We start from the raw sequence: 23,911 nt of genomic DNA, 5'->3' as shown, positions 1-23,911 counted from the left end.
CTTCATTCATCATTCACCAATTTTTCTACATCGCCTCCTTTTTCGCATAATTCGTCGATTCGGTCTTCAGCATTCTCTTACACGACAGCGGATCAATCGCCGTTACTACATTTTGAATGTTACCATTTCCGTCGGGGTAGTGTGCTCCCTGAAAGACCCGAATAATCCGCTTCAGAGCGGATCACACGGTGTTTTTCTTCCGCTACACACCGCCTACCAACCAACCACTACACAGACATATCTCGAGTCGGCTCAATCCGTCACCGAATCAACGAGGTTGTCTGTAATCTCAGGCGTGCATCTTTCTTCAGACAGGGCCGCTTGTGATTGGTGAAGAGGGAACGTATCCCTTCCCCTTCCACCCTTGCCCACACACGAGTGATCGGGCGCCTGTGCTTACGTTCCCATCCTCGCTTTCTTCTTTTATGTTTTGTTTTGGCGGCGATAGACCGGTGGGAGGCTGGCTGTCATGGAGATGACGAGAAGAAGGGAAGGGGTGATGTGGAAAGGTAGCTGAATATTTCTTTATGTCTGCCGTGCTTATATGTTTCGTCTAGACCTCTAATGATTAGCGGAGAGACAGCGGAAATTTTTAACGTGTTTCTTAAGGCCGTTGTACACGGTGCACGGAATTGCGCAGGTTAGAACTGCATTAATTTCTAAAATGGCGTGGAAATGCGCGAATGCATGAACGAAATTAAAACAGGGGCTATTTTGCCATCTCACATCCACGCATTCTCGCATGTTGTCCAGCAATTCACCACTTTACACGACGCAATTTTGACTGCGCCTTCGTACGCACGTCAGACTGTGCAAGTACGTGCTCCGTGTAAAAAGACCTTTAGTCTCTTGTCTTTTCCCTTTCTCCTTGGAACGGGTGAATATTTCCCGGGTTTTATGCCAGGTAATTTTTTTATGATTCCTTCCCGAAATGAGAAAGAACGATGTGAACCCTCGGAAAATGTCTCCCTTATCATTTTCGTTAAGGTAGCGACAAGTTGAGTAAAATTTGAACTTTAATGTATTTCTATTAAAAAAAAGACCAATCCAAAAATTATTCTACTCTATTATTCTCTTCTATCAGTACCGTATGTCTGCCAAAATCGTTGATGTATCACGTTTCGTGTAAAGTGCGGGACGTGTTTAGTTACTTATTGGTCTTGTGAGAGAAGACCAAGTTCAGTCGTTGCAAACGAAACATTACGCTTTTCATTCATTCTCATTTTTGGGAGCTTCCTCATTTGTAAAGTTAATTCCTTAGTTCTAGCATCATTGAATGAAGCCCTTTTCACATCTGCCTATATATAATTTCCGGTATGCATGTGATTTGTTTGCCTTTAAGAATTATTGAAAAATTATTTCCGCTCTATTAGCGGAAAAAGGTATTTTTAATGAAAAGTCGAGTCTCTCATCTCCCATAATAGAACCTTTAGGCCAGTCCAGCATAATATTCTCCGGCTTATAGTGGGCTACTGCTTCGTTCCACACCTGAGCTCCTTCGACTGAATGTTGGGCTGTGATGGGAAAGGAAGGGGTCAGGTGAGGAGGTGGTGAGAGAAGCTTTCGAAGGAATGTTCAATGCTACCAAATGGGGAGATGTAGACGGTGGACTGTTGGCTCAATCGCTCTCAGCGCGTCTAGCCTCACATTCGCTTGTGTGTCGGTCATTTTTGGGGAGAAAAAGCAATAAATTAACCCGAGGGAAGACTTTTTTCTAAATTCCAGTAGCCATACGTCAATTGTGGGATTTAAAGAAAAATAAGCAAGGAACCATGTCAAATTATGTGAAAATTGGCGTTTATTTTGGTCGACTTTGGATTAGCGTAAAATTTTTGGATCGATAGGTGTCTTAGTTATTTCCTACATGCATAGTTACTCCCTGTTTATTTGACTAAAATCTTGAATTATTGAATAAAGACATCATGAGATGGAATCTATCGTAAAAATAGTAACGGAATGGAGGGGTGAGCTCCGTGGAAGATATCGAGGCAGCGAGGTAACAAATCAAAAGAAATTTTTACCCCCTTAGTGCCACGAGCCGATATATCGGCTCGAGCGTAAACCGGATTTTCAAACTAATATTGTTGTAATAATTGAATTTATCCCTTATCCAATGTATTAGAATATTATGATCAACAAGAAATTCCGTTTTAGTAAAATAGAAAAACATTACATTTATATCTAAAATAGTAACTTCGTATTCTGTTTTTTTATTAAGTGCTACAAAACTCTTAAATTTAGGTTGACACATTTTACGCTAGTAGTACCACCAAATTTCGGTGGCACCTAGAGGGTTAATAATGGTCATGCAGCGGTTTGCTGTTCGTTGTTCATATAAGTAATTGAACAAAGATGGCGGCGAGTGCGCGTTAATATGACGCGTTTTAAAGTAATATTAACTCGTTTTATATTTTCTCCAGAGCCATGAAGTTAATTTTTCGTTGAGTGCTTCATTAGATATTTTTTCAGCAAACCGGTATTTTGTGTGAAGGGAACTGCTTCTTGTAGCGGTTTTGGATTCTCCTCCAGCCGAGAATGTGGGAGACAGTGAGCCGAAAGACGGACGCGCGTGCCTTTCGGAGGATTGAAGACATTGTAAACACCCAGACCTTCATTCCTTTTTATTTTTGAGCCGTCCGGACGGGCCATCGTGTCAGCCGGATTCTTCCGCCTTCGACCATCACGACGTAGTAGGCATTTCGGATTGAGTCGTTGAATTTTCAACAGTCTTTGCGTGTTGCAAATGATTCTTCCAATCATTTTTTACTTACGCGAGTCGCTGTTACACTTTCTGTTTTCCTTTCAAGAGCACCATCAAGGTGTTAGCTTGCAAAGTATTGATATCAATTCTTGCACAAGCCGTGACAGTTTTTCAAATAGCAATCCTGTGCTAGATAGCACGAATTTTTTAATGGGTTTCCACCGATTTTGTGTCGGAGAGTATTTGTCATCTTGAACGCTTCCTTTTAACACCTTGATTATTCAATTCACCTTAGTTTAGATTAGTGGAGTAGCCAGGAGGAGGGAAGGGCCCAAAACCACGGGAAATTTTTTGAAAAGCAGTGTGCTAAGTAGAGGGTATTTTACTAATTTTAACACATTTCATAATCAAAAAAACTTCATTTGCGAGAAAACCTATTGTAAACTCATGATTTTTAAAGTTTTGTTTTCTTTTATGAAGGAAAGTAATTGTGTATTAATATTTCGCGGGGGAGTCTGGACCCCCCGGACTTCCTCCCTCGCTCCGCCACTGGTTTAGATGGTTTGTAAGTTAATGAGAGAAAAAGAGGTATTCTTGATGTTGAAAAAAAGACCAGTTTGATAATTTGCTCTCTTCTATAGAAGAAATAAATCTTTTCTATTTTATTCCACAATGATTATATAGACGTATCATCAGTCCATATGTTCCTCGAATGAAAGATACTCTAGGGTAGGTAAGGTAGAGTCACTTTTAAAAGGTTTAGGACAAAGATTTTTGTGCCACTGCTGCTTCTCAATAAACTTTTGTTTCCCTTACTCCGTTTGCATTCCCTAAATGCAAATATTTCGTTTTTGCGTGAATGTATTTGAGCTCAAAGGGAAAGTTTTTTTATTATTACAAATGTATCTTCCTTTTTCAATTTTTGTTGGATTAAACGATTGGATTGAGTGGTGCAACAATCGTTGTTGGTGGCCGTGCGTTCTTGTTGGAAGAAGGAATGGGATTCCCATCCCTAGAGCCATCGCGGGAAATGATCGTGTGAAACGGTCATTTTCCGCTATCATTGGAGCGATCGCTGGGGTTGTCCCTCGAAAGGGATGGAAAAAATGGTCGCGTGATTGAATCTGTACGTCAAGGGGACTGCATGTAGGAGGCCTAATTCCATCCTATGGTTGGTTAAATTCTGTTGTCATTTCGGTCGCATTTTAATCGGTTTTCAAAAATGTACGCGGCGCGTTGATGGGTGCAATGGGTTCATGTTTATTTTCAATATTTTGCGGCGCAATGTTTGTAATCACGAGGAAAAGAATGGAGTTTTTATGCAGTTGATAGATCACACCATCATGTATATAAACTTTGGTTGAAACCGCATATTATAACTCATTTCCCCTTGAAACTCGGATCTATTTGTCCGTCAGCGACGCGAGTGGCGACTTTTGTAAGCATATTTAAATGCGCGGTGGTTGACAACACATTTAGGCCAACTTGAGGATCCTCTTTTGTAATATTCGTGGTGTACGCAATCGCCCGTATCACTATTAGTGCGACCGCTTTCACTAACGCTCATGTGCTGAAGTAATTGACCATTTTTACACGGTCACACGCAGTGGGGCTACAGTTGCAAATCTAATTCAAGGCGAGGGCTAAGGAAATTTCATCCGACACCCTCCGTTCCAGAGTAGGTTGTAGCATTTCCCGCTGCCCCTAAAACGTAAATTGACTTTTCTCCACGGTCAAGCTTTATGGCCTCGTGGAAGTCGCCCCAGGCCGAGGGAATTCCAACGCGGTCGGACACAAGGGGACCGGCTGGACGAAGGCCCCTTTAAAATCTCGACGGTCGGGCCGGCCAGATGCAAATAAGATATATGTATATGCAGATGAAACGAGCTGCGGCCCCGTTGCTTAGCGGCCGATCGCACGTCGCCTCGCGTTCCGCATTGTTGGCGGTGCCTGTCTCCCTACCATCGCCAGAGGCACGCAGAATTTGGGGAGCAGGGCGAATCATCCCCAAATCCTAGTTTGGTCGGGTGATTTTGGAGGTGAAGTACACATTTTATTATTACAGTAAGTAAGTATTATTGAAGTACACATTTTTTTATTTAAGTATTTTGGAGTTGGCCTACACTCCAAGAAATATTTTAACATGAATTAAACGAGGTCAAGATAAGGATTTATCTAATAAACCTAGGAGGAATGCTATTGATCACTTTCATATCACCGTAATCTCATACTACAATATAGAAGTACGAGGAGAAGAATTCGAAGCAGTAGCTGTATAACAACATCAACCCTTAACCCATATTTTGGACTTCGAAAATAGGATTTAAGGAGAAATACAAGAGGAAACTTAGAACATATTGAAGCCCTGATGATGATTTTAAATAAACAGAAACGTTGGCTATAACTTTTTTGCATAACATACGTTGACCTACACTCCAAGAAATATTTTAACATGGAGGTGAAGTAGCGAAATCGATACGTATCGGCAAGGAGTTTTCCTAACAGTAAACTTAGTAGCGTGTCATGGTATGACTAAATTTATTTTTTCGCTGTTTAGACTGCATCGGATATAATCCACGGCATAGCCGCGCGGAAGGCTCGCATAAAAGCTGTACCGGTGATCCTTGGCTCACCACAACCAGCCAGTTTAGAATAATATTTACAATGACGCACGTGTTTTATTGTTGGTGTATAGTGTTGTTTGTGAGAAAGAGAAACTTAAATCTAGAATTTGATAGTGCTTTATACAGTTAAAACTCAACGAAGTATATGATATATTCAGGGATGCCGACTTACAAAAAATATTGGGGGGGCCCAAACTGGGGATCTTGCCCCGGGAAATTTTATAAGCAGTGAGTTTTAAGTTTTTTTAACCATTTAAAAAGAGTAATATTATCAACATTAGAACCCTGATAACTTGAATCTCAATATCTAGGCACTTCGGAGAAATTCGACAAGCCTGATACATTTTTTCCTCACACCCATAATGAATTTTTAAGGGGGCTCGGGCCCCCTCAAGCCCCATGGAGTTGGCGCCACTGGATATATTTTTATTTTTCCATTAGTTTGTAATAATTTTTTTATATCATTTGTTTATTTTTTATTTTGCCATTTTTTGCATTATCTTAACATTTATCTTTTTAGAAATCTATTTACTTTTTATTACTTTTTTGTTTAATAAAATAACTGTAATTAGTTGAATCAAAATTAGTTTACCTTTAAATATCCGACATATCTTGGAAGCGTGAAAAATGCCGTGAAGCGCGGATGAGGTTCAACATAGGGGGAAACCTTGAATACCTTCTAGGAGACCACCCTACTAATTTAAAAAGTACAATTTTGTTTCTCAAGGAAATAGGTCTGTTAAATAAAATATAAAAGTTCCTGTCTATTTCATGTAAAAAATTGTGCGGTGACGATCCCTTTATTATACGATTTGAATGAAATGATTAAGTGTTGGTGCAAAATGACCTGCCGTCGAAGCACCCTAACGCTCAATTCCATTACCACTACTACTAAGACTCCAAGATATCAAGAATTCCATATCAAGTAGGCTATTTTTGTAGCATGGTGCATTTGCGAGAGAAAGGATGTATTATCGCCATGTTCTTATTTCCATAACTTAGTATTTCCCTCTTTCTTTTGAAAAGGTCAGCAAATAATTTTGGGAAGACGTCAAATTATCCCAAATTCCTCATTGGGTCGGGTGAAATAGCGAAACCGATACCTGTCGACAAGAAATGTTCGTAACAGTGAACTTAGTAGCGCACATCGATATGACTTAATTTATTTTTTCGCTGGTAAAATTTGCAAGAGATCAAGAGATATTTTCTAAATACAGTTTATTTGGGATATATGAAGGATAATTTAGGGTCATGTTCTTAATTTGTATTACTCAGCATTTCCCTCAGCCTCAGGTTATTTTAGAACAGTCTGCACATTTATAATCATGCCTCAAGTAGGAGATGCACATCGCTAAATCAGAGTAAAAATGAGTAAGGCACATTATTTCCTGAAAATGTCATCTCTCATCATACGTATGCTGCGCACGGCATCAAATTAACATCAAATTGTAACTGAAATCTAAAGTGTGAAGATTGGATTTTTAATCTAAGGAATCTCTTCAAACGAGTCTGGTGACATTCAATCGTGTCTCTGGATCAAGTTTTCGATCGCGGCACAAGCTTCGGTATCATAATATCCTTTAATATGCTGTCAAGCTGGTAGTGTTATATAATTTGAATTCAACGTGTTAGATTTCAGTTTTATTAATTCATGTAATATATATGGCACAGTGTGCACAGGTAAAAAGCAACCCATCCTGTGTACTTACATTTAAGATGGCAAATTTCTGGATCTTTTTAAAAAAATAATACTATGCAATCAGGAGTATACTTTTTAATCAAAAATGAATGAAAATATCGCCGAAGTGTTTGAAATTATGTTTGCCATCATCGGGGCTAGAAAGGGGATGAAAATGCCAATGATCATGATCATTAATGTTTCATATGTAATTTAAACTGCATAAATATTCATTTAAATTACTCATTCATTATATTTTACATCGGTCTCACCTTTACATTTTTATGCGTAAAACAAAGTCCTGGGAAAAAATAGCAGGTTTTATTGGTGCATAATGTTGTCAATCGTGTCATAACATAGCATTATGCCCCGTTTATTGACAAATTGACACTATATTAATTAATGGTGCTCAACTTTCATTCACTGTAATTGAATTGGTACGTATAAAACAAATATTTTTCTTGGAGTCTTAATACGATAGTGGAAGAATAACGATTAAAATCACGAGGAATAATGATGAAAAGGCGAAAAAAATAATTTGATGCTCTAAATAATTTGATTCGTACACTTTTTATCCATACTGTCTTTCTTTAACGTGTTCATTAATGTTTTCTGTGTGACATCGCAATAAATTTATTGCACATAAATACGTAGAGGCAAGAGATAGATTCCGATGCTCACTTGTTCCCTCTTTCGCCTCACTGATCAAAGGACCGCATTCCCGGCAATCCAACAGTATCCCACCCTCTCTCTTGAGTTTAATGGCATCACGTAGCCCACACATTACATTTTCAGGATATGTATCACGTGCACTAATTAACTTTACGAGTTCAGGTGCTCTCGGCACGAGAGCAGTAGACACGTTCGGCGCACTTGTAACGTCCCTCTTTACTCTTTTTTTTCTTTCTCTCTCGTACCGAAGCCAATTCAATTTGCAACTCTCTTTTCCTCTTCTCCATCATTCAACGTGTTTAACGTTTTGAAGGAGAGCTTTAAAGGGGTCGGTTGGTTGGGTTTGGGCCAAAGTGAAGGAAATGGGGATAGTCGATCAAATGTACGAGGGATCTGGGGGGAAGGTTTTGTTTTTAAAGTGCAGAGCATGCGGCCCGAGAGACTGACGTCCCCTTTATAATGATTGATTGATTGATCGATGGGGAAGATTTTATTTTTGCGTTCGACATGATAGGTATTTTGCCCTGCTGGCTGTCGGATCTCCTGAACGCGCTGGTAACCTCGATTCTCCATTCCCCAGCCCTCTTTACACTCGCGGTCTTCGTTTGAAATCTATGAGAAGAAGGTATTAGCAAGAAGCTCATTTGGAAATGGAATCTATGAGAATAAAGTACTATCAATCTGTTTTTTTAACACAGCGGCTCAAATATTTGGGGGGGGGGGGGGAATGAGGGGATAAATCCCCCAAAGCCTCAGAGAAATAAAGTTATTTAAAACTATTCTCTAGCTTTGAATAGAATAACTGCTTTCATGGAGAATCATGTAATTATTTAGGTATTTTTACATTTATTAGAGTCAACTGCAATGATGAATAATCCCTTTTTTATGATATATGCTAACCCCCATCTCAAGAATACGGGCCAAGTGCATGAAACTGAGGCATTTTTAGGGTTATTGCAGCATAGATAGCGATAAAACGTTCGTCACTTGTTTCAATGGAACGTATGAATAAAATCTGTTTCCGAATATACTTATGCACCTATTCTATACTTATCCTCTATAATAAATTAAGTGCCTTGATTATTTATGTTAAATGAATATTTTTAAATAGTTAAAATGCATGGTTATTGCTAGAATGAGATTGTGATCTTAATTAATGAAGTGTGACAATTGTGACTCCTGAATACACCGTATGATAATATCATGCCTCCTACAGGTATTGGATGAGAAGGCATCGACTAATATTTCTATGTCTTTTAAGTATTGGAAATATGAAAAGAAAATTTTGTTTTTTGATGCAGTATAGCTTTATTACCCTTAAGTCTAGCATAAGAAGAATAGTGTAAGTACCCATATATTCTAGAGGGCGAATGTGTAATACCGGAATGTGACCTTTATCGGAACCAAAAGTATCATCGATTTTAACGAGCACTGTCATTGATGCACTTAATTTATTTGGACTATCTCGATTCCATTCGTTCTCGTTTGAACAAAGCGTGAAATTGCTTCTTATCGATCCGTTTGTAGGAACGCGCGCGCGGGGCAAATTGCAGCCGCGGCGGATGCTTGTGTAAACCGGAGTGGTTACGCAGTAATAGATACCGAGCCATTTAATTGAATCGTGATTTTCCGAACTGGCCCGCACCGAATCTCGTGATCGTCCCACGTTTAATCACGCAAATGTGATCCACGTCATACTAGGAGAATTGTGCTCTTTTCAAGCGGTGGTAATGGGATTGCCTCAATCCTTACAAAAAGCCGTCGCCTTACCCATGGGCGGAAGTCCCTCATTTGTCGCGAATGTAAAATTTTTCATGCATATTTTACTTATGAAAGTAGTGGCTAATACGTATGGGGGGCGCAGGGGGCGCGCCCCCCTTGTGGAACTAGCCGCATTGTCGAACATTGCAGAACCACACTGGTAAATTTTCATCGCCAAATTCCAACAATCCTAAAGCCTCTTTCACACTATTCGAGATGTCATGAACAAGGAACGTTGAACAAGTCGTCTTGAACGCTAAATGAAGATTCAAGACCATTCGAGACGGTCTTTCAAGAGTGATTGTTCAACACACATTGAATCGAGTTGAACGTTCTTTCAGACTGTTCCAGAAAGCTTGAATTGACTTGAATACCGATAGTCAACATGATCGACAAAGGAAAAACGTATAGCGTTCTATTCTCTGTTAAAGCGCGTAGAAACCCGTACTCATAACAACGTTTTGATATCATCATTTGATACATCATTACAATTATTAAATCTGGTTTTGCGTCCGACGATGGATAATGACAACGCAAATATAGCAAGAGTGGCATTTTGCGTAGGAGTAGTGGCAGCAGTACTGCAAGGTCGGAGGAGAAATCGTCGAAGGCTTTGGTCAAGAGAATGGCCAAGCCGGAGGTATGCCGCTGGTAGCATGAGCTTGCTGTACCGGGAATTGGAAACGGAGGATCCGGAATCTTTCACCAACTTCCTCCGGATGGATAACAACAATTTTAGAGAGTTACTGGAGTTGGTGTCGCCTCTCATATCTAAAAGAGACACAATTTTACGGGAATGTATCTCGGCAAAACATAGGTTGGCGGTGGCTCTGAGATTTTTAGCCAGAGAGAGGAGAGTCTTACAAAAGTCTACAGTATTCCACGAGGATTGCTCACAATACTATTTCTCTCTTTGTACCTCAAGTATGCAGAGCTATTTATGAAGTTCTGAAAGAGAATTTCTTGAAGGTAAGTTGTTTGAAACGAGCTAATTAGATAAAATTTGTACAATATACTCCATTTAATATGAACATAAGTATAGCATTCCTCGATTTGAATTTTTAATGTATTATCTTTCATTTCAGATGCCGAGAAGTGTTGATGAATGGGAGGAAATAGCTAGGGAATTTCAGGAAAAATGGAATTTTCCCAATTGCATTGGTGCTCTTGATGGGAAGCATATACATTTTAGATCCTCAAGAGCAGACGGGTCTTTCTATTTCAATTATAAAGGCTCACACAGTATTGTGTTGTTAGCATTAGAAGATGCCAGATATAAATTTTTATACATCGATGTCGGGGTGAATGGTAGAGTGAGTGATGGCGGTGTTTTTCGTGAGAGCACCCTTGCTGAGGCATTGCGCCAAAATTCTTTGCATATACCCCCGAACATAGCTTTGCCTGGCCGTGTACTCGGTGTCCCTCATGTGATTGTGGCATATGATGCTTTTCCTCTACAATATAACATAATGAAACCATATCCAGATGGGGGACTGAGTTTGCAGAAGAGAAATTTTAATTATCGCCTTAGCCGGGCAAGGCGGACATCAGAGAATGCTTTCGGTATTTTAGCGAACCGCTTCAGAATACTATTAAACTGTATCAATCTCTCTGTTGAAAAAGTGGAAATTGTGACACTAGCCTGTATAGTACTACACAACTTTTTGAGATCAAAGAAGGACGCTAATTACTTGCCTCAAGGTCTGGTAGATAGTGATGAGTGATGGAAGGGTAATTCCTGGAGTGTGGAGGGAGGGCCCAATACTTGACGGTCAATTGGTAAGACAGGGTGGAAATAGGCACAATAACGATGCGAGAGCTATTAGGGATGAATTTTGCGAATATTTTGTGACTGATGGAATACTACCATTGGGAAATGGCATGTAGGTTGTGGTAGTGCTAATGAATTCCTCTATTTCATTCCCCCTTTTGTTATTGGTGATTTTTGTGGTAGTAAAGATTGTAATATTTCTGCAATTATATGAAAAATTATTCCACTTTTAATTTGTGTTATTGGCTTTATTGATGACTCACAACCTTCTTGCGCTATAAAGCTTTTTATATTTGAACCAAATCAAGACTTTTTTTGTGTGATAGTGGCCTACTATGCCATAATGAACCAATATTAAAAAATCTTTGATGATGGTTTATCTACCTATGGTTAATAAATAGGAAATTGCTGGAATGAATCGTGTTAAGAAGGAGAGCACTCATTTGCGTCCTTGCATCGCATGGAAATAGAAGGACTATTGGCTAAAATGCTACAAGTTAAGATTCAGAAACCAAAGTTTATTCCAGAACTTCTTCAAATTAAGTTAGTTTGCAACCTTGTCAGAAATTGAATAATAATAATAATAATTGAACAACTAATATAGCTTACGTACTACCTGATGTTATACGATTATTTGGTATGATAGTAGAAACAAATTCTTAAATCATGCAATATACTCAAGATTTTTTAACTAATGGCCATTGAGGGTTGAAGAAATGACCAAACAACAGTGATTCCACCAAGCAAATTATATAATTAACAATTATTTTACGATCAAATTCAATGTAACAAAATGTAAATTAAAATTATAAAATAAAAAACATACAAAAATAGTTAACTTTCATTCTCATCATCTTTAGCTTTCATTACTATATCAAAAATTTTCTGCATTGCAGCTTTCTGTTTTTTTCGTCACTAATATCGGCAATTTATTGCCCTACAAACAGGCCGAAATTTTCAAATTTTGTGTTTTTCCGCAGTGTCCCTTGCTCAAGGGCTGACGAAGCCTTTGAGAGAAAGGTAGTTATGTCTGCTTCCCCAGTCCTTCTCCTCTTGGGGGTCGGTACTCCTCTTGATGACCCGCTTCTTGAGGAGATGTTGCAGTGGTCAGCGCTGGCAGAGGTGGACTCTTCACTGATTAAGGGGACTGGGATGGTACCAATTTCATGCTGCTCTTCTGCCGTGACATCTGATAACTCTCCTGATTGTATTTCAATGGGCGTTTCCTACAGACAAAAAAATTAATGTAATGTTCAGAAGTGCAAAGAAGTCCCTTCGTGAATTCAAGTGTAGCTAAAACATAAATATCGCAGAAGTAACTGCGTTGAAGTGGGCACTCAACGTAAGATCACAAATTTCCGTAAACAGTAAACCAAAATAGATGATCAACAATGGTAAATAACGGAGTCAATGGACGATCTCAAACAATAGACTCGTTCCAAACATGCCCCTTGAATTTGACTTTTCATGTTATTACTTCATGCCAGAAGCAAACAATGCACATTCCAGCAAAACAAATTATACGTAATAAAGACGAATTTATTTGCAAGTGTCATCGGCATACCTTGTTAAGCTCCACGGGATCCAAGTGTGATACGCTCTTCGTGGGTGCCGTATGCCTTTCAAGGAAACTTAAATTGTTGTAGCACCACAATTTTGGCCTTACAACCTCTTCCACTCCTGCTCCACTCTTCTTCGACCTGATTAATTTGTTTTTTTCAGCCATGTATTGTGTGCGGAGGCCATTTATCTTCGTTTTCACGTCCTCCGATGTGGTACCAGGTCGAAACTGTTGGGAGTATCGAGTACACATATATTTTAAAAGACCATATCGGCGGAAACCACAAAATAATTCTTTGTAGGATTCATTGAAACCTCGTATTACAAAAAACTCAATATAAAGGCCACTAGGGGACCACCACTTATCTAAATAAAAACATATCCAACACCATTTGAACGAAACAAGCCCTAGCTCCAGAAATGTATATTTGTGAATGAAATTATAATTTTAAGGAAATAAACGTACAAAATATTATCACGACAATTATCGAAGCATTCCGATATCACATATAATATATACGTAATATATATTTATATAAATATTGCATTAGTTAATATCTTCACGAGGTAGGTATAGGTCAAGGTTAACCAAAACAATTATAATTATAATTTTACTTACAGGCAACAAATTAGTGGCTATGTCTTGCAGCGCCGAACTTCTCTTCTGCTTCAAGTGGTAATCTGGGGAGCTTACTTCGTACAAACACCTTTTTTCCTCGTAAAAACTAATGAGGGCTTCCACAGCGTTCCTCTCCCAAACGGCCATGATGTCAATAGTTATCTCCAAGGCCGCGTTGGCAAGGCTCGGAAAGTTATGTATCGTTCACTGATTGGTCGAAACGCTTCAATACCATTCGAGATTCAATAGAAATTAGAACCGTTCAAGACAAGACGAATTTGATGGAAACGAAGTGATTCAAGAGCATTCAAGACCAAATGTCCGCAGTCATGACGATTGACATGACGTCATATAGATTCGATAAAGATTGTTCAACGAGTCTCGAACGTAATTTGACGAGAATTTGACAGTGTGAAACCCCCTTAAGATTGGTTCGTTGCACCTCTTCACACAATTCTTCCATTGGCTAATCTTTTAACGCCTGAATAAATCTTCTGCTTTACATACTTCATTACCTACGCTCAATGTCTCTAATACGTGGCCTATCTCTGTATTCTTCCCTTCCAACTGTCCTCCGGCGATGATTTTCACATTCTATCTTGCCTCATGATGTGTCAATGATATTGTCACGTACTATTCCCAGAGTTTTCATAAGACTTTTCTTCTCTCCTACCATTCTTAGAACTTCCACAGTAGGTACTCACACGATTAGTGGTGTTATGTTACCGTAGCCAGCCGGAAAACCGATCCGATAGTGTTTAAGAAAAGTTATTGTAGTCAAATAACACTTTTATCAAGCATGGTGCCTCAAAATTTCTAATATATGAGGCGGTGAGGAGCCAAGGGGTACAAGTGATATTTTTTTCTAACCTGAGTTAGCTACAGAAATTCGGTAAAGGTTAACCAACGAGATCAACTAGATATTTAGTAATGCATGTTATTTTCCACTTAATGTCAGCACGGAACAATGACTTAGTCCTATCCCTTGGCCACTGAGTTTTTGAATATTTCTTCTACCAATTTCTGTACTTAATTCTGTTTAGAAAAATAATCACTTGTACCCATGGGTTCTAAATCTCCCATATAAATTCGTAAGCGAAACTAAAATTTTTACTATTGATTTAATATTGGTACTAAACGAAGGCGTGTACATTTAAAAATACGCGGACGTAATTTGTAATTAATAAACACTGAGTATTATTTTGATTGTAAAAAAAGTTAAGGATAGTGCGTTTGGGCACTGCTAATTTTGTCCTGTATATGGCACGATGTACCATTTCATCTTCATCATTTTCCTAAAGCGAAACATTTCGATAGCTCCCAACCTTGATTTCTATTGTCATGTCCGATGCCTGCTATCATAAAGGAACTTGATCCAGATGTAATTCCCTATATATTTCCACTTGACTTCGACTGATATTATCAGTGGTAAGTACACGTCCCTTTTTAAGGAGTGCCATCTTTGCTTGGGCTATGCTACTAACAATCTCCTACTTTTTTCGTCCATCTTAGGTCGTTCGGATGCCCAAGGAGAAGAACTCCCTCACCTCCTCGAATTTATCTACAATTCCTCCTAAATGCTTTGAGAAAATCATTCTTTTGATACACTAATCTTTCCGCTTCAAATCCTATGGTCGAAGTTGAAGATATTTTCACTGGGGCTATTCCAAGTAAATATTTTGTTCTGATTTTTTAAAACTATTAATGACTAACACATGTGTTTTCAAGGGTACGATTTTTGATGAGAAAGTGAAAAGAAATGCAATAATTTACGCAGATAACCAATGAAGATAATATTTAAGATAATTTTTTTTGGTACGACATGCTTTAATTACTCTCCATTTATCATAGCTATTATATAAATGCTTGAAAAATAAAAAGCGACATAGTGTCTCCAAGAAGTGATAACATGCTGGATGTTTAACATTTTTAATCCGTGTTAGTTTGCTGATTGGCCATTTGTTGAAATTATAGCTGTAAAAAATCCAGTATTTTCTGGAAAGGGAGAGCTGGGAGTGGTAAAATTAAGAATAGTATTAATTTAATTTAAAATTTATTCAAAACTGAGACATTATTTCATGAAAAGAAGGGTGGTGCGATATGTCTACAGCAATAAAATACGCTTATTTGAAAGAAGTTGGCTTATCAGCAGAGGAGGGGTCCAAGCATAAATTTTAAATCCAAATCAACTAATTTCCGTTTGTGAATTCTTAATCACTCATGGTAAATGACGACGACAATAAATGATTACCTCAGCACGACGTTTAAAAGATGAAAAACGTAATTACCGAAGCTTCATTAAACATTCATGCGCAAAAAGCAATAATACTTCGGAAGCCTGAAGGCGACTGAAATGCTCAAATAGTAGTCTTGCTAACTCTATCGTCGGAGCGTTGTTTCATAAAATTCGAATCGTAATGACTGGATATGGATGAGTCAATTAGCCAGGGACGTCAAGGACTAGCAGATGCGTCAATTAGTCCAGCATTTCACAATACATGAATTTTATGAGATGGACAGAAAGGTGAGGTGGCAAAAATATACGGAAGAAAGGGGATCGCATCGCATCTAATAGTAATTAATGTAATTTATTTAAGTAATTAATATAAGAGAAGCAATTGAGTCAAAATTCTTGTCTTTCTTTGTCATTTATGTAAAATAGAATTCTTTTTATATTCCGGAACTGGTTAACAAAAGACAATATTCTACTAAAATTTTTATCAATTTTGTGGCCACAAAATTTCTGATTTATACTTTCGTAACCAAAGCAAAAATTTTTGTATTGAAATGTAATTAGTAACTTGTAATGAAAAACACAGAGTAATATTTCACTTCTAAAAACTTAAGGAAATTGCTTTCCGGCACTGCTAATTTTTCCATGACGTAACCGATTATAACCATTATTCATAGCCCTGATGAAAATATAAGAAATAGCAAAACGTCGGCAAACATTTTTGCATTTAATTTTCCCGACCTTTTCCTCTAGGCTATATTAATTGCCATATAAGATGAGGTAATGAAAAATAAACCAATTCATCGCATTTAATGTCCCGAAACAAGGGTGGGGCAGAGGGGGCACGTGCCCCGGGCGGCAAATTTCGGGGCGGCGGAAAAATTTGAAAACTTTCTTTCAAAAATTTATTTAATATCCCCAATTGAATCACTAAACAATAATTATGAATTTATTAATCATTTTACAAAAATATTAATAAAACCTTTTCTTCAACTTGTAAATTCTTGAACTCCCCGTTAATTTCTTCATTTCAGTTGTCCGAAACCGCGATTCCTCACCTCCGTAATTCTTCTCGATCTGAAATAATGTCTGCCCTATCGTTGGCCCCACTATCCACTAGTAGGAATATTCCTGATCTTTCTTTCATTTACAATGCCTAAAATGGCATATACCGATCCTCAGAAATACTCCCATTCTTTTCACTCCACATTCCCACCCTCGCTTTTCGTAATGACCACCTACTACACCATCTTTCTCTCTCCCAGAAATCACTTTTATTACAGACTTCCTACCCTTTTCTATACCATTTCGTCTACCTGCGATTCCATCGTTCTCTTAATGCCCTTCGGATTAATCAAGAGGCAGTTTCCAAAATCCATCTACTCCTGAATATTTGTTTTATCCTTCTTATAGATTATATTTCTCAAAGCTTCAGATTATAATTAAAAATTAGTCACATACGGGTGTATGCCGCGTGTCGTAATGGAGATTGCCCCGACGTTCCGCGACCGACTGCTGGTCACTTTACCAAATTTCTAATTTTTAATCATTATGAACCGCGAAAGCTTCAATCAAGAACTTCAGATTATAAGTTTTATATTCAATATAATGGCCGTAATGGCTCTTTTTGAACAATTTAATAAATAAATAATATTAAACTTACGATGAGTAATTTTGACTATTGCATTTCAAAACAATAGCTTAGAGATATATGGATATATTATAATTAAGTGGTAGGGGAAGGCTGAGAGAAGAAGCGAGGGGAATCAGAAGATGGGGTGGGGGCAAAACTATCTTAGCCCCCCCCTGAAAAAACTCCTATTTCTGGCCCTGCTTGTAATAATTGATGTAGGAGGAGAGAAAGGGAAGGGGTAGGGAGTAAAATGGGGCACAGAGTAAAGAGCGGAGGAGGTGGGTAAAATGGAGTCGCCCCATGAATATGGATCGAATAGACACAAGGAGAGGTTTCAGGTTTCCTTTTGAATGGGCCAAAACACCGCGATCCCGGTTGACTCCGTCGTCCTTTCACAACTCTTCCGAAGCCGAACCGGAATAAATCGTTTCATCCCACGACGCACGAGGACAAATGGCTGTCGCCTTAGTGCGTTCGAAGCGTCCTAATTTATGTTAAGGATTTTTTTCGTAGCCGTGAATCACCGGCGCGGAGATTTTTAAAGTGGGATTCGAAAGGTGTCACGACGGGCACATATTTCATGAAGCGATTCCTGTTCCCTTGAGGGCGAATACCTTTAAATGAGACCCGCAAGAAATACGGGGGCTATATAATTTTAATGGCCTCTGGGAGTCTTTCTCCGGACCATTTAGTCCCATAGATCTCCATTCTCGCAGGTGAGCCCGGTTGTTTTGAATAATTCCGCGTGATCCAAAATATAGAAAGATCGAGCCATGTATTGAAGACTCCCCTAAGTGTATTCGAGCGCTCCTGAGAATTCCATGCAACACCAAAAATTACAGGAAAAAGTAGTATCAAAGAAATAGTCGTCAAATATAGGTAAAGCGATTTTTTTAAGCCAAGCGCGAGATCCGCAGTAAAGAAAACCGTTGTTCCTAACATTAAAATACAGCACATACCCTACCTTTTTTTTTCTTTCGTTTGATCTCTCATTCAGGTAACCATTGCGGTGATTCCCTATAAATATTACTTGCATAACAACGATGTGTAGTTAGATTTTTCTTGGATGTTTATTAGTTAGTTATATTTTTATTCCTTGATTCGCTGTATTCACTGTATGTATGTATGGCTATACATACATACAGCGAATGGCCATAGTTAAAATTTCTTTGTGAATTACCAACCCTACACTGACGTACGTACGCGACCTTGAATTGCAGGTATCGCAAAAATTTTTATGGTGAAATGGATGAAGACAATCCGAAGTTTATCTTGCCTCTGAAAATATGTGAAATTTTGGGAAGGTAAAGAATTTTCAAATTTTTGCTTGGGGTTTTCTCGTTCGCTCCACAGCTTATGATGCGGGGAAAGTTAGTACCGTAGTGAAAAATTCCTACGATTCAATCAACCGGGCTACCTGATTCAAAATGAACACTTCTTTGCAATTTTTTTAGTTACTTACTCTTAAAAAAAATAGGTTTTATTGAATGAGTTCTTTTGATTCGTTAATCGTCCTTAGTGGTCCAGTGTAACGATAATAGTTACAAAAAAACCGAATCAAGTACTTGGATTTTTAATCACGTAGTTCAACGAATGGTTCTTAAGCGATTGCTATGTGCATAGAAGCGGAAGGGATGGAGTGATTATCAAGAGGATAATCTTCTCTTTGAGGAACGTGGAGGAATTTTGGAGGATACGCTTTGTGTTGTTGAGATTTGGGATATCGGTGGATAGGGTAGCAGCGGTCGGAAAAGGAGTTCTCACGGAGTGGAACCAATGCATTCTAATGGGGTGTCTCAAAAGCGGCCGTATGCATATGCAATAGCAGTCCCCCTCACTCCACCACCACGCCTCCTGTGTTTCCATAGCTCGCTCTGAAGAGTCGTGATGGGAGGGTTGCGGCGGCGAAGGCCTAGTTCAGGAGCAGGGTCGTTGGCTCTTGAAGAGAAATCTCAGTTTCAATTCTCTGTACTGTGGCCTGTTGAAAATGATTACTGGTTGAAAGCTGATGCGAGATATGAGATTTTCTTATTGTTTCATCGTCCTTAGTGGTCCAGATGGGTCATTTCTAGCTTCAACAGGAAAAGTAGTTTGATATCGAACGCTTGAAATGACTTTCACTTTAAAATTATATAGTTCGAATTCAGGGTCATGGATTCGATGCCATAGGAAGTTTCAACTGTTAATGGTACCTATCAATATTTTCCAGTACTTTTTATCAAATTGTCAGTTTCATGCAGAGGTTTTAATGCTAAGTTTATATTTGTGTATCTAAAGTGCTGTGGCTGATTTTTACCCTAAGTTATGCAGTTCCTAATGTAACGGGAGAAAATATAAATATATCCCCAATATTTCTCAAAACAAACACATTCATTTAAATAGCAAAATTAAATTGAATTTTTGACGAAGAGAACGCACGCTTTCTTTTTAATACTGAGAGGATAACATAACATTTAATGCGTTTATTTTTTTCTACTGAGTTCCTGAATATACTTATGAGTTTCCATGAATTCAGATTACCTTTCATGTGCTGTCCTACGTTTGTGAGTACCAAATTAAGTACTATGTTTGGTATGCATTAAATTTGAAAATATGTAATTAAATACCTATCTACTATAAATAGTCTACATTTCGGTATATCCTATATGTTTAATTACGTTTTACGTATATGATTACACTATTCAACTTTTTTCTCTGAAAAATATTTTTCCTCAGAAATATGTATACTGTATTTCTGGTTCTTGGAATTGGAAAATGTTCCTCAAATGACCTTCACTATAGTTATGGCGTAAGTCATATATTCCGCCCATATCTGTAGCACACGTGTAGGTAAATAATAGGCACCTCCATGGAAAACGAATCATGTTGAAGTAAAATATAAGTTTTACCCAACAATATATCGAAATATGCTCTTTGGAAATGTGGAACCAAGTAGGTATTCGCTATCATTTTACAACCGTTAGTTTGTTAATTACCATGGCGTTAGCCTTTCTTTTTCCCATATGGGGCCATATTCCCATGGCCATATTCCCATTTTTGTGTTCTCGCGATGAAGCATCTAGAACTAGCTGCTCACCATCCGTGTGTGCCGAATTTCCTGGTATCGTATACCCGTTTCCTTGATATATGGATGGTAATTTTCACCCTGTGAACAAAATATTAGTTTTCAGGATGAATAGTAATATAAATGCATTCCGTTTTCATTAATTGCGCATGTTTAAGATTTTTGCGAAAACTGTGGGTGATGCGATGCTTAGAGAATTATTTTCGTATTTCATAAGGCCTAAAAAACTGAAGAAAAGTTAAATGAAAAAGGCTTATGTGACCTCGTAATTTGTCGAATAGTATTACCAGGGAAGAGCTTAGAATGTTGGTGGTAGAGTTGAAATCCTTAAAGATATTCATGACAGTAAGTGTTCTCATGCTTTTCCGTAGTTTGGGTCGTCATCTCCTCCGCAGAATATTCAAAACGAAGAAATCAAGAATTGGCGAAGCAAAAGCGAATAGAAGAAGAGGAATTGCCGAGCGACCAAGTATGTATTCAATTCATTGATACCTGTCGAGACACCAAACGAATTCTCGATGCTTGATTAATTTCTTCTCGCTCGAAGAACGAAAATATTTTCGCTACGTATATTAGAATACTGCGAACCCGTCTGATCGTTCTGAACTTGTCCCCGAATGATGAACGCAGAAAAAATTAATCGAGATATTGGGCGGAGCGAACATTTGGAGGTGGTTCTGCTCGGCGGCGTCTGTTTGGTAGGATTAAGGCGGCATTCAGGAGGGGAGTGTTGAATTTGTCGCTTTGCTCAAGTAAGAACCATGACAAGATGGTATTTAAATTCACTTGGCAATCCTGGCTGGATTATTTTCGGTTAGGCTTATAACTTAAGCAATTATAATTTTGCTATCTCATTTCGTTTATATTTTTGTTGGTCATGAAACACAAAACATCACAAGTAAATTATGTAGAATCGATCCAAATGGATAAATTTACTTTCCTTTTTTATTAAAGAAATTCAGAGCGTATTTCAACGTGTAGCGTCTTCATCAGGTCAATTAAATAACAAATTTTCGCATGGGAAATGTGAGCCGTAAAAAATTTGTTTAACCGTAAACGTTTTATGTAACTCATCATGCTGCTCCACCAAAATTTACAAAATACAGTTGAACTTATAAAATTATACACATTAAAAAGCGAATACAAAATTATGGTGCTCGATTTTCGTTCTTCATGAGTTTGGTCTTGGAATGAATTACTTCTAGGGAGGACGTCTAATATCCGAGAGTGTATAAGAACCCAGTCGACCTTCTACTCGTTTCATGATAGATGGATTCGATATTAAGCCTTTGGATTTATACTGCAATATCTAAGAATAAGGATAGTTGCAAAATCATCATGGGGAAGACGTAGGATATATTTTTCGCAGTAGTGGATAGGAAAAGTCAAGGGCGTTGCGGGAAGGTTTTGGATGTAAATGTGTGAGAGAGATGCTACTTCGCGCTCGTCAGGCCATACCTTGCATACGCACGAAATTCATTCGGATCAGAAATAAAATCTGTGAGCTAAATAATCTACTCAGGAAAGCTTCGCGATTCTTCAAAACCTGCTGGTTACGAACAGGGAGCGTTGCGCGGCTTCTTCTAGAATTAGGAAAGGAACCGCGGTAAATTCGAGGACAACGTGTCAGGCTTACATTGCTTGAGGAATTAAAAAGCGTTTGTTGTCGTGTATAGATAATGAAGATAACGGAGCCGCACGGAGAAAATCGAATAGGGACCTGACTGTGTTCTATTACCTATAGAAAAGATGAAAGTAACGGTCTATTTTGGCGAACGGGTAGGTATACGAATTCAGTTTCCCCAAATAATTACTTTAGTAAGTGAAAGGTAGAGGCACGAATATTAGAAAAGAGGATCCTCAAGCCGGCCTCTTAATGTGTTGTCACCCCCCGCGCAATTAAATGCGTTTCCAGAAGTCGCCACTCAAATCGCTGACGGATAAAGTGAACCGAGTCTTACGAGGAAATAAGGTTAGATTAGGAGTATCAACCGAAATTTACATTCAGGAAGATGTGATTTATCAAACTCATAAATCTTCAGTGCTAATTCTCGCACTCGCTAAGATCTTACTTCAAAATATTGGAAAAAAGTGGATAGCATTGCACTTATCACCGCGCCGTGGATAATTTTGAAAGTCGATTAAAATGCGACCGAAGTGGAACCAGAAATCAAACTTTTATGGGATAGAATTGGGCCTCTATACAGTCCTCTTGGGTAGATCTCAGTATTAAAATCACTTAAAAGCGCTCTGTGTTTTTCTTTTATTTTTTGGGAACGGCTATAGTTCTAAAACTCCCCGCCACGTATCTTTTGAAGCGGCTTTCGGGTTAGCATGTAGATGTGGATTTAGAAAATACATTGTTTTTTTTTCGCCCATCGTGTTTCGGAGGCTGCTATCTGCCAAGCCTTACAAGTCTCCTATTTGCGAGTTTATTCCGCGGTCCTTTTCTCCCTAACGCGGTCATAATTTATTCTCCAGCGCGGGACTTCAGCCGTGTAATTCGGGTCCCTTATCACGTCCATTCAACGCCCTATTCCCTTTCTGCTCCGCTATTTTTCAGACCCTCTTACCTCTCCAAGGACCTCTTTCTTAACGTATCCCTCTCCATCACGTGCAGTGCCTATCCAAAACTCATCCGCTGTTTCTTTCCCACCTAATCTCATATACCTGCGCCTAACATCTTACTTGCCCGATGAAATGGATAATTAGCTTTTAATATCAAGTTCTCCTATTACATTGTACATTCATCACATACCAAGGTGTCATCGCCTTGATAATAACATAAAAAGCAGTCTTGATAAAAAATATATCATTAGTGTGGAACAAGCAAAATTAATGCTTTTTCTATTTCGTGGTTACATAAAATTTAGCTTGAAACGTAAAGCGGTTAGTACACTCTTATATTTTACTGAATATATTTTTATCCTGAAGCAGCTGAAGCGAGCGTACCTACATATATATGTAAACCGTAAACTGTGGAAAAAATCACGTATCACGTAGATCACATAAATCGTAAGCACGTAAATCACGCATTTATTTACCTAGACCTAACCTTACGCTCTATAATCGTTGTTTCTTGTTTATAGGCCAAAAAAGTATAATTTATTACCTGATTCATGTCTGGAATAAAAAATAATAACTCAATTATGAAAAATATAGTGTTGGTTGTTTACAATGCAAAGTACGGAGGATATTTTTCTTTGATGTAATACAATGTAATACATGCATGTACGCACCTATTTCAATTCAAGTGCTGTGTCTAATGTTTCTATGTTAGCATGACCTTTTGTAAATGATGGAAGTCAAAAAATAGGTTCTCATCAATGGCTATCTTAAGTTACTCATTTGTATGTAATCAATTCTATTCTGTATTTTTTTCTTTTTGGAGTAATAAAAAACAATTTATTAATTTATAAAACTTACTTGTGCGTTCGACACTCTCTTTATTCATGCTCTTCCATACCCTACTTCTCTTTACCGCCCAAACTCTTTGTTTTCGGAGAGGGAAAGTTGGCAATTCTCCCTTCTAAACCTAACTAACCCCTCCATCGCTCTGTAGGGTTCGCATTCCTTCGCCATGGCAACCTTTCTT

The 23,911-nt window shown here is 38.3% G+C and overlaps 2 protein-coding genes across 12 annotated transcripts in view; one reads left to right on the top strand and one right to left on the bottom strand.

Annotated features, from left to right (window-relative positions):
- LOC124165409 (protein madd-4) overlaps window positions 1–23,911 on the top strand; it is a 1,214,641-nt gene that overhangs the window by 104,998 nt on the left and 1,085,732 nt on the right. The gene's annotated exons all lie outside the window — the stretch shown is intronic.
- On the bottom strand, window positions 12,000–13,807 carry LOC124165413. Its single transcript, XM_046542819.1, has 3 exons — window positions 13,387–13,807; window positions 12,772–12,996; window positions 12,000–12,433 (listed from the first exon to the last, which is right to left on the bottom strand). Exons 1-3 carry the CDS (start codon window positions 13,531–13,533, stop codon window positions 12,137–12,139), a joined length of 669 nt encoding a protein of 222 aa, XP_046398775.1. The 5' UTR covers window positions 13,534–13,807; the 3' UTR covers window positions 12,000–12,136.

The sequence above is a fragment of the Ischnura elegans genome, chromosome 9 (genome assembly GCF_921293095.1).
Source record: "Ischnura elegans chromosome 9, ioIscEleg1.1, whole genome shotgun sequence".
Taxonomy (NCBI): domain Eukaryota; kingdom Metazoa; phylum Arthropoda; class Insecta; order Odonata; family Coenagrionidae; genus Ischnura; species Ischnura elegans.
The sequence above is the reverse complement of the archived record's forward strand: the minus strand, read 5'-3'. Positions and strand labels throughout refer to the sequence as shown.

What these genes read in the sequence shown, in the direction of transcription:
- LOC124165413 (XM_046542819.1), bottom strand. Translation starts at nt 13,533, where the DNA reads ATGGCCGTTTGGGAGAGGAACGCTGTGGAAGCCCTCATTAGTTTTTAC. An exon ending in TAGCCACTAATTTGTTGCCT is followed by an intron (nt 12,997 to 13,386) that starts GTAAGTAAAATT and finishes TACTCCCAACAG; the next exon opens with TTTCGACCTGGTACCACATC. An exon ending in ATCCCGTGGAGCTTAACAAG is followed by an intron (nt 12,434 to 12,771) that starts GTATGCCGATGA and finishes TTTTGTCTGTAG; the next exon opens with GAAACGCCCATTGAAATACA.